We start from the raw sequence: 13463 nt of genomic DNA on the forward strand, positions 1-13463 counted from the left end.
GGGGGGGGGGGGGGGGGACTGAAGGAAGGAAAAGATCAGAACAAAGCAAGGCTGGCAACATATTGCCTTTTCTTAGAGTGAGTCAGAGTGATACAGCATGGAAACAGGCCCTTCAGCCCAACTTGCTCACACTGGCCAACATGTCCCAGCTACACTAGTCCCATCTGTCAGCATTTGGTCCATATCTCTCCAAACCTGTCCTATTCATGTACCTATCTAACTGCTTCTTAAATGTTGGGCTAGTCCCTGCCTAACTACCTCCTCTGATAGCCTCTTCCATACACCCAACACCCTTTGTGTGAAAATACAATTTTCTTACCTTCAGTTCCTTTCCTTATTTCAGCCTGAAGGTCCCAACCCAAAACATCACCCATACTTTGCCTCCAGAGATGCTACCTGACCCACTGAGTTGCTCCATCACTTTGTGTCTATCTTTGATATATACTAGCATCTGCAGTTCCTTTCTACAGATTGTACACTCAATACACTGATGAAAATCAATGTGCCAAAAGCCTTCTTGATCACCCTATCTATTTGTGATGCCATTTTCAAGGCAGTAGTTGATTAACTACACGTATGTGTTTTGGGGTGTGAGGGACATTCCTCCGCAGTCACAGGGAGAACATGCAAACTCCACACAGGCAGCACATTTCTAGAAACACGCAACTTGCAATTGCAAATGAACCCCAAATCATTTTAATTGTGCCAACTATGGGAAGAGAGTACTTCTGCTTATTCTGTATCTTTTAGACCAGCAATAATCTATTTTAACTCAGTAGCAAATCAATGCAAGGGTTCTGGTAGGCCTCAACTCATTATCACCTATCCCACAGCCAACAATGAACCATTGTGGGCTCCACTTTTCTTTGTTTATCAGTGCTTTCTGCACATCTTTCATTTATTTGTCCTAAGAAGTGTCTGAAGAAGGGGCTTGACCTGAAACATTGCCTATTATTTTTCTCTTGGGATGCTGCCTGACGTGCTGAGTTGCTCCCGCTTTTGTGAAATATTCATTTGTGTGGCAAATGACACTGGCTCGAACTCTTGTGCAGAATTCTGATGTTCTTGAGAAACCATACAAAATCTTGATATGTTATAAGTCAGAATTGTTGTTTTAGGTAAAAGTTAATAAAAGCCCATGATAGGAGTATTAAAATATGGTCATCATCAATGAACGGTGTTATTGGTTTAATCAACCAAACAGCAAAGATATCACCATCAACTCAAGTAAAACACTATCGGTCTGCACCTTAATACCATGTAGAGAGGAACTGGTGGTCTGAAGAAGGGATCAATCTGAAACATCACCCATCCTTTGGCTCTAGAGATGCTGCCAGACCCGCTGAGTTACTCCAGCACTTTGTGCTCATGCACCTTAATACCTGCAGGCTAAATGAAAAATGACCTTCCTTTTATTGTTCCTTATTGCTTCCTTGTAATGTTGAGCAGAGCGGCTAAGGTCTAAAGAGTCATAGAGCTATAGACTACAGAAACAGGCCCATCAGCCCATCAAATCCATACTAATCCCATACTAATGCCATTTTTCTGCCCGGCCACATTCTTTTACTCGCTTTCAAATTCAATATAGTTATTTTTCGGAGAGGAAAATTGGGCCTCCTATTTCCCTCGGTAACCACCAAAACGAGGCAGCAAAAATTAAGTCCTGGCTTCTTGTAAATATTTTCACCAAGAGCAGAAAGATAAACTGTACACATTGCTCCAAAGGGTGGATCCCTGCTTGATGGGAAATCAACTATCCTTGGAAAAACAATGACAACAATGGTGTAATAATAACAGCTGTCTGCTTTGTACTTTATCATGAGGTTTGCTTCGGCAGGCTGCTGGCATTACTCAGGAAAGGAGCCCAAGTCTATTATAATATTCTTTAAATAAATAGATACAAAGTGCTGAAGAATCTCAGTGGGTCAGGCAGCATCTCTGGAGAACATGGAACAGTGACATTATGGGTCTGGACCCTTCTTCAGACTGAAGTTTTCCTCCTCTCTGCAATGAGAGAGGAGTTCTTTGAAACCCTCGTTCACTGTTCCCCTCCGCTGCTCCCCTGCACTTTAACTGCACAATCATCTGCCTATACATTAACCTTCACTTGTATCAACCGACTACCTGCCAGGCTTTGCCTTCCAGCTTTCTTCCTGCCCCTCGCCACTCCTGCAATCAGTCTGAAGAAGGGTCCCAGCCTGAAACGTTACCTGTCCATGGACACAAAATGCTGGAGTAACTCAACAGGGCAGGCAACATCTCTGGAGAAAGGGAATAGGTGACATTTTGCGTTGCGACCCTTCTTCAGAGTGAGAGTCAGGGGAGAGGGGAACTAGGGGTATGAAAAGATACAGAGCCAGAGCCAACACTGATGACTAAGCTAAGGTGGAGCCCACAATGGTCCATTGTTGGCGATGGAAGAGGACGACTAGGGCGGGGGAATGATGGAGAGAGAGGGAGTGCAAGGGTTATTTGAAATACCTGTCCATGTTCTTCAGTGATGCTGCCTGACCTGCTGAATTACTCCTGCACTTTGTGCCTCTTTTGTAAACCAGCATCTGCAGTTCTCTGTTTCCCTATTATAAAGCTGATGGATTGAAAAATGCAGGAAGAATGTGTGTTTTTTTTAATGAGTGAGCCTGTGGGCATACTTGTGAAAACATTTAACATGGAAAATGTAAATGTTCTCAACAGGGTTGCTGGTGATAAGAGAAAATAACAAAAATGTGTAGGTTTTCTTGGTATGTTGCTGTAATTATATATTTTTAATAAAAGTTTACTTAATCTGCCTTCACCTCATATTCTACTTTGATTTCAGACGAGATATAGAATGAATAAACGCAAAAAGGCAGACATTACAAACACTGTATTCCCACAGAGTGTAGATATCAAGGAATTGCTTGGAAACCTACAGCAGGTTGTTTTGTGAAACGGTTTAATGTGAAGTTACAGACCAGACCTGCAGGTTTGATTCCTGGTTTGTGTTGAGATAATTGATTTCGACTGGTGTAGCTGTTACAATAGTTCTCATCAATAGTGGAAAATGGAAGAGGAAGGTGGAGCGTGCACCCACATAGTTTGCTAAGAATTTCATTGCCCCGTCCGGGACATATGACAATAAAACACTCTTGACTCTTGGATCACTATTGAGTAACGTCTGATGAAAAGAAAATTTAATCATTCCAACTTAAGGATGAGACTAGATTCATATCAGCACATCTGCTATTCAAATCTACTCATCAGAAAATGCCACGATCTTACAAACCAAGGTGAACAAGAACTTCTGCAATCTTAGGTAACCTCTAACAACCTCTATATCCCCCACACATCTCTTTCTTCCCACCCCCTCCCCTGTGCCCCACCTAGGCTCACACCAATTTCGACCCTCCCCCCTTCCACCTCCATTCCATCCTCTGGCTTCACAATTCGCAACTCTTTCACCAATTGTCTCGTAGTTATTTTTTCATTGCTGGCCTTTGTCCAATATCTGCCCATCAAACCCACCCTCTCACCTGCGTTCACCTATTACATGCCACGCTTTGTCCTACTCCTCCTCTCTTCTAACTTTCTCCCCCCCCCCCCACGCAGAATCAGTCTGAAAAAGGGTCCTGACCCAAAACGTCACCTATTCATATTCTCCTGGGTTGCTGCCTGACCTGCTGAGGTTCTCCAGCGCTTGTGACTTTTTTTGTCAACCAGCATCTGCAGTTCCTTTTGTAGGAAGGAACTGCAGATGCTGGTTTACACCGAAGGTAGACAAGAAATGCTGGAGAAACTCAGTGGGCCAGGCAGCATCTCTGGAGAGAAAGAATGGGTGACGTTTCGGGTCGAGACCCTTCTTTTTCAGTCTGAGATCCGGGCTTGATCCCAATTACGGGTACTGTCTGTATGGAGTTTGCACGTTCTCCCCATGACCTCCTGGGTTTTCTCCGAGATCTTCAGTTTCCTCCCACATTCCGGAGATGCATAGGTTTGTAGGTTAATTGTCTTGGTCGAATTGTTCCTGGTGTATGTCGAGTAGCGTTAATGTGCAGGTAAAGCCGAAGGGCCTGTGTCCACACTGTATCTCTAAAATTAAAACAAAACTAAAAGCTTTTCACTGTACCTCAGTACACGTGACAATAAACTAAACTGTGCTGTCGACAGCCCACGAAGGAGAAGTACCCTGGTTCCCAAAGACAGGCCAATTATCCGAAGTCTTTCCATAGACGAGTGACTAAAGTACTTTGCGTCTTTTTTGTTTGCATTAAAATGTGGATATATTTGGAAGATGGTACTTGTTGAATGGGGCCACACAAACAGCCCGGATCCTCAGCAATGAAGAGTTTTAATATTCACTGCGCTAGAGTCCAAGCCCTTCGCTGGCGCGACAGACCGACTTAAGAACATCCTCGAGAGGGAAGGTGAAGAGCCGAATGTAGTTGTGCATGTAGATACAAATGATGTGGGCAAGAAGAGGAAGGAGGTTCTGCAACCTGAGTACAGAGAACTAGGTAGGAGGCTGAAAAACAGGACTTCTAGGCTTTTGTCACTGGGTTACTTCCAGTACCTTGTGCTAATGAGGGTATGAACAGGGAGATAGGGGATCTTAATGTGTGGCTGAGGAGCTGGTGCAGGGGGCAGGGATTTAGATTTCTAATTCACTGGAATCTCTACTGGGGCAGATGTGACCTGTACAAAAGGGGCGGGTGCACCTTAATTGGAGGGGGACTGACATTCTGGGAGGCAGGTTTGCTAGTGTGACACAGGTTGGTTTAAACTAAACAGTGGAGGGGGGGGAGGGGGGTTACAGTCAACAACGTAGACGCATATGTAAATTAACAGGAAAGAATGTGTAGGAAAGGACACATTTAAACTAACAGGGCAGGGGGATGGGACCCAATGCTCGGAGACAGAGGGTCATAAAGGGAGGACAGAAGGAAAAGATAGAAGGGAGATAAGAAAAACAAACCTGAAAGCTTCGTGCCTTAACGCAAGGAGCATTCGTAATAAGGTGGATGAAATGAATGCGCAGCTAGTGGTTTAGGAATATGATATAGTTGGAATTACAGAGACATGGCTCCAGGGTGACTAGGGCTGCGAGCTAAACATGCAGGGATATTTGATATTCAGGAAGGATAGACAGAAAGGAAGAGGAAGTGGGGTAGCATTGCTGGTTAAAGAGGAGATTAATGCAATAGCAAGGAGAGACATTCGCTTGGATGCTGTAGAATCGGTATGGGTAGAACTGCAAAATAGCCAAGGGCAGAAAACACTTGTTGGAGTTGTATACAGACCACCAAACAGCAGTAGGGAGGTTGGGGATAGCATCAAGTAGGAAATTAGGGATGCATGTAGGAAAGGCACAGCAGTTATCATGGGTGACTTTACATATAGATTAGGCCAACCAAATTGTAGGGAGCACTGAGGAGGAGGATTTCCTGGAATGAATGAATGAATGATTGAATGCATGCATGAATGAATGTATGAAAACTTTATTGTCATTCAGATATACACCTAGACACAGTGCACCTTGAACGAAATTTCGTTGCATTTTACTCTCCAAAATCAGTTAATAGTTAAAAGTTCCAGGTGCGTCCATAAAAATGCCTCATGCGCATGGTTCTGTAAAATAAATATATTAAAAAGTTTTTAAAAGTGACGATATTTAAAAAGTTCTAGCCTCGGTTTTTTTGATTGTTCAGTAATCTTATGGCCTGGGGGATGAAGCTGTTGCAGAACCTAGTTGTCCCGCTCTTCATGCTGCGGTACCTCCTCCCAGAGTTAAGCAGTATGAAGTCCAAATTGTGGGTGTGTGGGGGCTCTGATAATGCCTTTAGCTCTAATCAGACAGTGCTTGTACCCCATGTCCATGATGGAAGGAAGAGAAGTCCCAATGATTTTTTCCGCTGTCCTCACCACTCTCTGAAGACACTTCCAGTCCGCAGCTGTACAGCTGCCGCACCACGTGGAGATGCAGCTGGTCAGGACCGACTCAATTGTGCTTCTGTAGAAAGTGGCGAGGATGGGAGGGTGGAGGTGTAAACTTCTCAACCTGCGGAGGAAGTACAACCGCTGCTGTGCCCGTTTTGCCAGAGATGTAATGTTTGAGGACCAGGTTAAGGTGTCCGTTATATGCACCCCCAGGAACTTGATGCTTTTCACCTGCTCCACTGCTGAGTTGTTGATGCAAAGTGGAATATATACGCAATGGTTTTTTAAAACAATATGTAGAAGAACCGACTAGAGGACAGGCTATCCTAGACTGGGTATTGTGTAATGAGGAAGGATTAGTTAGTGATCTTGTGTGCAAAGCCCCTTGGGCAACAGTGACCATAATACATAGCCGTCCGAAGGGGGGGTGTGATGGGTGCGGTTGCACCCCCCTTTTTTCCCCAGAGTAAAAAACAACGCCGCGTGGGAGGGAGAGAGAGGGGGAAGGAGGGAGAGGGGTGGGTTAGAGGGGGGGGGGAGAGAGAGGGGTGGGTTAGGGGGGGGGGGAGAGAGAGGGGGGGGGGTTAGGGGGGGAGAGAGAGAGGGGTGGGTTAGAGGGTGGGAGAGAGGTGGGAAGGGAGGGGGGAGAGAGGGGGGGAGAGAGAGGGGGAGAGAGATAGGGTGAGAGAGAGGGAGGAGGGAGGGAGAGAGAGAAGGGAGAGAGGGATCTCTCGGGTACAGGGCCTGCCTTGCTCGTTCTTTCTGCGTCTTCTGTTCCCGCGAGCGTTCGTCGACCAAAGCTCTCGGGAGTTTGTGGGAGCTCTCGGGTACAGGGCCCGAGACGAGGTGCGAGCGGGCGAGTGTCGACCAAAGGCCGCCGCAGTCTTCAGCTACGAACAAATAAATACACACACGCACAGGAGGGGGGAACGGGGAACGGGGAGCGGGGCGCGGGGCGGCAGCTCGCTGGGGATCGCCTCTCACACAGCGCAGATGCAGCACACAGAACCATTGTGACCTCATCAGCCAAAGCCACTCGGTTTCTATTTTCAAAGACATTTCAGATTTGTGAACATTTTCATAAATAACTCGAGAAATAAAGCATGAATTTTTCAGATAGGCCAATTTTGGACTCCACGGGATAACTCTACAGGAATATGTAAAAAAAAATCGCCTTCGTGTGTCGTTTTTTTCAAGTAGATGCGATCACACACAAACACACGCACACACTCTTGATTCAACCAAAATTATTTCTGAAATATTAGTCATAAATTTGATGCAAAAATCCTCCAAAATAAGGCTCAGAATGCACCAGAGAGCATCTAAAACCCCAGAGCTCCCAGAGCCCTTAAGCGGGCCAAGGACCCGGCCATGACGGACTTTGAGCTGTGCGCACATTATTTCACATAAAGTTTTTGTAATCCTGTCATGCCACCCCCCTCTTTGAAAAGCTTTTTACGGGCCTGCAATATTCATACCACTGGGCTGTAAGCTGCCCTAGCGAAATTTGAGATGCTGTTCTTCCAATTTGCATTTGGCCTCACTCTGACAACGGAGGAGACCTAGCTCAGATAGGTCTGTGTGGGAATGGGAAGGAGAATTAAAGTGTTTAGCAACCGGGAGATCGGGTAGGGTTCAGACGGACTGAGCGAAGGTGTTCAGCGAAACGTTCACCCAGTCTAAGTTTGGTCTCGCTGATGTATATGAGTCCACATCTTGAAAATCTCACTGAAGTCTCAGGCCTAGTGAACCTTAAGTAGGAAACAAAAGCGCCTGAAAACACAGTGCGTGTGACATTCTGTCAACCCATCTTACTGACCCTTCTGTCTTGGACCTCCTCCATTGTCAGAGTGAGGCCCAGCATAAATTGGAGGAACATAACCTTGTATTTCGCTTGGCAACTTACACCCCAGCGTTATGAATTTTGTTTTTTTTCTAACTTCAAGTAACTCTTGCTTTCCCTCTCTCTCCTCCCCACCCCCTTATCCCCATCCTCCACCCTCATTCTCCGACTAGTTCAAGTCCTCCTCGTTGTCACCTTCCCCTCAGCTAACAATGAACCATTCTACATTTCAAGCTACTTTTTAACTTTGGGCACTCCCATGGGTCCCCAGCTATGCCTGCCTCTTGGTAGGATACGTTGAACAATCTCTGTTCCAGGCGTACACTGGCCCTTTCCCCGAACTCTATCTCCCTTGCATTGACATCTGCTTCGGTGCTACTTCCTGCACCCATGCAAGGGCTCATTTAACCACCTTCCACATTCCCTTATTCGCATCTGTGTTGATCTCTCGTTTTCACACCTTACACTCCCCTATCTCTAGGCTCCCTCCACCCCACCCCAGCCCCGCCCTGACGCTCAGTCTGAAGAAGGGTCTCGACCCAAAACGTCACGAATCCCTTCTCTGCAGAGATACTGCCTGCCCTGCTGAGTTACTTACAGTCCTGTCCCACGGTACACGTTCATTCTATGTTTCTATGTTTCTATTCCAAGAGCTTTCCCGAGTTTAAAAAAAAAATCAAACTCGTGGTAAGCACGGAGAATGATCGTAGCGGGTACGTCGGAGCTCGGGGACGTCTCTTAGCGCTAACGGCAGGTACTCGGGGAGACTCGCTAACGGCAGATAAGCATGGGCAAACTCGTGAAGATTTTTCAACATGATGAGTACCGACGATGTGGCCATTACCGTAAATCTCCGAATTCGAATCAGGGCAAACTCGGGAGAACTCTTGGAATAAACTCGTACCGTGGGGCAGGAGGTTTACCCCAGCATTTTGTGTCTATCATCAGAGCTAAGAGCTCTTGTTCGAGATTACAGCGCCTCCCCCTCCTTCCTCCCCGAGCTACGATGTTCCAACTTGAATCGTGCCGTGAGTACGTGACCCAGAGTGACCGGCGTTACCAAGTTAAGGAAACACCTCTATAATCTTCCGGCAATCCGCGTCCGCCTTCGCGAAAGGGGGATTAAAAAGTTAGAGGCAGCAACTTCTGGTGTCTCCTTGCACAGTTGCAGGAACCCGCTCGAAAGGGCGTGGGGCATTTGGCAGGGAAACGGCAAACCACTCAAATCCCTTGCATCACAGACCCAACCTATTTACGAACTTCCTTCCTTGTGCAGCTGAGAGGCCAAGTGTATTTAAACCTGAGCTTCAGGGAGAAATCGGGACCAGAGAGGAAAGGGGGGGCTTCAGAGCGGACCAAGCCTGAAGGGACAGACACAGAGAGTTAGAGAGAGAGAGAGAGAGAGAGAGAGAGAAGATGATTGTGGTTTGGGTCGCCCTTTGCGCTTTGGCGTCCACGGCGCTTTCTGAATCGCAGGACGAGGAAGAGCCGACGCCGGCCGTCTGTGTGGACGGTTTCTGCTACGCTTTGCGGAGGGAGCGCAGGAAGTTTAACATGGCCCGGAGCGCCTGCAAGAAGGACGGGGGAGACGCGGTGACCGTGCGGACCACGGTGGCGGCCGATGCCGTCTCGGCGCTGCTGCAGGCGGCCGGCGCTCAGCCCAACTCCCGCTACTGGCTGGGGCTGCAACTCCACCACAAGACGTGCCCCGACAACAGCAGCCTCTTGCGGGGCTACCGCTGGGTGGACGGGGACAGCGACACGACCCACTACACCAACTGGGCTCCGGCGACGGGCTCCACCTGCGGACCCCACTGCGTGGTGGTCTCCAGCGACGAGCTGTGGCTGGAACGGCCGTGCAACGAGAAGACGGACGGGGTGCTGTGCGAATACCGCTACAACGGCAGCTGCCCCAGCCTGGCCAACCGCACCGCCGTCTACCACCTGCCCTTCGGCTCGCAGGGCTCGGACTTCTCCGCGCTGCCCCCTGGCACCGTGGCCCTGGTCAGCGCGGGCGAGGAGCCGCTGAGATGCAACGAAAGTCGGGACTGGCTGCCCGTGGGCACGGCTCCTTGGCAATGCCGGGTGGGGAACGGAGGTTGCCAGCACGTTTGCCACGACGGGCCGCCGCCGGCTTGCAGCTGCCACCCGGGGTACCGGTTGGACGGGGACCAGCGGAGCTGCAGCGAGATAAGCCCATGCGATGGGGTGAGGTGCGATCATCGCTGCGAGGTGCGGAACGGCTCGCCGGTCTGCTTCTGCGATGCCGGCTACCAGCTGGACTCCGACCACAAGGGCTGTTTGGACGTGGACGAGTGTGTGCGGAATCCCTGCCAACAGACGTGCAATAACTCAATGGGGAGCTACACATGCAGCTGCTCCAGCGGCTACCGGCTGGTCGAGGACGGCAAATGCATGGACATCAACGAGTGCATGGAATACAATCCGTGCCAGTTCGACTCTTGCGGCAACACGCAGGGAAGTTTCACTTGCTCCTGCAAGAGCGGCTTCCAGACGGATCCTGCGGACCACACCAAGTGCGTCTTCTATTGCAAATCCAAGGAGTGCCCGGCCATATGCCTCGGTATCAGCTGTCACTGCCCGCCCGATTACATTCTCAACGACGACACGGGGACCTGCCACTACTTTGGGGACAACGACGCTCCAGCCCACCCCTGCATCCCCACCTCCAGCGGCGCCAAGTGCCAATGCGAGGACGGCTACCAACCGTCTGAAGACGGGGCCACATGCGAGATGGAAGAAAGCTCCGGCTCTCCCCCGTCTGACGGCCCCATTGCCACCGACGAACCAAAGGGCCTGGCCAGAGCCGGCTTGTCCTTGGCGGTTGTCCTCGGCAGCCTGTTCGCCATCGCCGTGCTGACTTTGATCTTCGCCGGGGTGGGACACCACCTGCTCAAGAAAAGGGGCAATTGGCAGACGTCCACCAAGTACAAGGCGACCAGCCAGGAGCAAGACGTGAATCTCAGCCAGGTCACCACTGGCGATGATCAGAAACTGCGGTACACCAACGACATTTGCAACGCGGGGACCTGAGGCTAGGTGTGGAGACGAGACTGTTCAGCCCAACTCGATAGAACGGGAGAGGGGAGGGGGGAGGGGGGGTGGGGGGTGGCAGTCTGGTGGGATTGAGGGGTAAATCCATCAATGGGCGTTGCGACCCCGCGGCTGGCAGCAGTAATGGTGTGAGCGCGAATCCCATCTCTCAACTCCACTCTGTTCCCAATGCATCCCATTCCCATTGTAACTCCACAAGTTCCCCAACCCACAGGGCGCTATTTTTTTTAGCCTGATGCCAAACCTAAAGGTCGTATTCGAGTTTTGCTGATGGTCAGGCGATGCAGTTGGATTAATTGATGGCAGACATCCATGCAAAGCTGACTGTTAATGGAAAGCTCCCGCACACGATACATTCATCTTGGATATTCCTTAGCCATGAGCCGTTCACCCAGGTAGAAATCATTTTTTTTTAAAGTAAACGATAGGTTGCTCCGAGGATAAGTATATATATTTTTCAGCAAAAAATGTGAAAGCCAAATTCCAAAGTTCGCGATGACTACATCTATCGATTAGGTGATGTTTATTTAAGCAATTGTTCCGTTTTAGTTTTTTTAGTCTGGAGATACAGCGCGGAAACAGGCCCTTCAGCCCACCGCGCCGACCGGCGATCACCCCGTACACTAGTACTATCCCACTAAGAATAATTTGCAATCTTTACTGAAGCCACTACAACCCGCACGTTCAACTTGGGAGTGTGGGAGGAAATCGGAGCACCCGGGGAAAGCCCACACGGTTCACGGGGAGAACGGACAAACTCCGTACAGACAGCATCCGTGGTCAGGATCCAACCCGGGTCTCTGGCGTTGTTCAAGGCGGCAACTCAACCGCGACGCCACATTTGTGAAGGACCGCGTTTTGCACAAAGTGACCCACCTTGCTGGCAAGCACAAGGCAGATTATAATCTGATTTCCGTGATAACAATGTTATTTGTGGATCCGACGCCGAGACTTTGGAAACTATCATTCTTTAAAGGTTGCTAAACACTTTAACTCCCCCTCCCATTCCCACATTGACCTTTTTGTCCTGGGCCTCCTCCATTGTCAGAGTGAAACCCAGCGTAAATTGGAGGGCAGTTTACACCCCAGCGATATGAATATTGACTTCTCCAACTTCAAGTAACCTTTGACTTCCCCCTCTCTCTCTCCCACGTCCCAGTTCTCCTTCTAGTCTGATTATCCTCATTTACATTTTATCTCTGTTTGCTTTGTTATTACCTTCTCCTCGCTATAACATGATCCATTCAACATTTCCCTTTGAACTTCGTCCCCTTTGTCCCGTTTTCACGCCTTACATGTCCTGATCTCTGTATCTCCCTCTCCCCTGATTCAGTCTGAAGAAGGGTCTCGGCCGGAAACATCAACCATTTCTTCTCTCCAGAGATGCTGCCTGTCCCGCTGTGATACTCCAGCATTTTATGTCTATCTAATGTTAAAAGGAAATCACGCCCTATCACTCCAATATGAATTAGCAACACATCAATGAGTTGTACATCTAGATGTTGACCCAGAGGATGCACAATTATTTGGGGCTGGGGGAATCGAGATGGGGAACTTGTTCATTAATATTTATTATATATATATTTTGAAATATCTGTATAATCACTTTTTAAATCAGTTTTACATATTTACATGAACTGTAAAAAAACACGACTATGGCGTTCATTATTGCATACATTTTTTAAATAAACATTTGGAATTATTTCTTTAAAAGAACCTCTTCTTTCTTTTTTGTTGCAAAGGCAGAATATTGTGAGTTGGCCAAATATTATTGCTGATCAGCAGAAATAAGAAGGTTGAAAGTTGACATCTTGTCAGCCACATTGGGTCTGGAATGATTTGGTGTTTATTTATTTGGCCATACCAGTTAACCCCATGAAGTGTGTCGGAAGGCACTGCAGATGCTGGTTTATATCAATGGTAGGCACAAACTGCTGGAGTAAAAACTCAGCAGGGCAGGTGCCATCTCCGGAGAAAAAGAATAGGCGGCGTTTCGGATCGGAAACCTTCTTCAGAGTGAAAGATAGAGAAGACCAGAATAAACCAGGGCCGGCAACAGATGACCTCAGGAAAGGTGGAGTACATAATGGGTCATTGTTGGCTGGGGAAGATGTGCAAATGACTGGGACATAAGGATGCGAACAGTGGAACTAGCAGGATGGCTAGGGGGGGATAGAGGGGAGGGAGGGAGTGCAAGGGTTACTTGAAGTTAGAGAAACCAATGTTCATACCACTGGATAGACAAAAATGCTGGAGAAACTCAGCGGGTGAGGCAGCATCTATGGAGCGAAGGAATAGGTGACATTTTGGGTCGAAACACTTCTTCAAGGGTTTTGACCCGAAACTTTGCCTATTTCCTTCGATCCATAGATGCTGCCTCACCACCTCACCTGCTGAGTTTCTACAGCACTTTTGTCTACCTTCGATTTTCCAGCATCTGCAGTTCCATCCTGAACACTTCATACCACTGGGTTGGAAAATGCCTGAACAAACAGTGAAGGAAGGAACTGCAGATGCTGGTTTACATAGAAACATAGAAAATAGGTGCAGGAGTAGGCCATTCGGCCCATCGAGCCTGCACCGCCATTCAATATGATCACGGCTGATCATCCAACTCAGTATCCTGTACCTG

The 13463-nt window shown here is 48.4% G+C and overlaps 1 protein-coding gene across 1 annotated transcript; it reads left to right on the forward strand.

The window, feature by feature from the left end:
• The first annotated feature begins 8541 nt into the window (after nucleotides 1-8541).
• thbd (thrombomodulin) lies at nucleotides 8542-11686 on the forward strand. The gene has a single exon (XM_055638968.1). The coding sequence runs from the start codon at nucleotides 9173-9175 to the stop codon at nucleotides 10808-10810; it is 1638 nt and encodes a 545-aa protein (XP_055494943.1). The 5' UTR covers nucleotides 8542-9172; the 3' UTR covers nucleotides 10811-11686.
• The last annotated feature ends 1777 nt before the right edge of the window (nucleotides 11687-13463 follow it).

The sequence above is a fragment of the Leucoraja erinacea genome, chromosome 8 (assembly GCF_028641065.1).
Source record: "Leucoraja erinacea ecotype New England chromosome 8, Leri_hhj_1, whole genome shotgun sequence".
Taxonomy (NCBI): domain Eukaryota; kingdom Metazoa; phylum Chordata; class Chondrichthyes; order Rajiformes; family Rajidae; genus Leucoraja; species Leucoraja erinaceus.

What these genes read in the sequence shown, in the direction of transcription:
- thbd (XM_055638968.1), top strand. Translation starts at nt 9,173, where the DNA reads ATGATTGTGGTTTGGGTCGCCCTTTGCGCTTTGGCGTCCACGGCGCTT.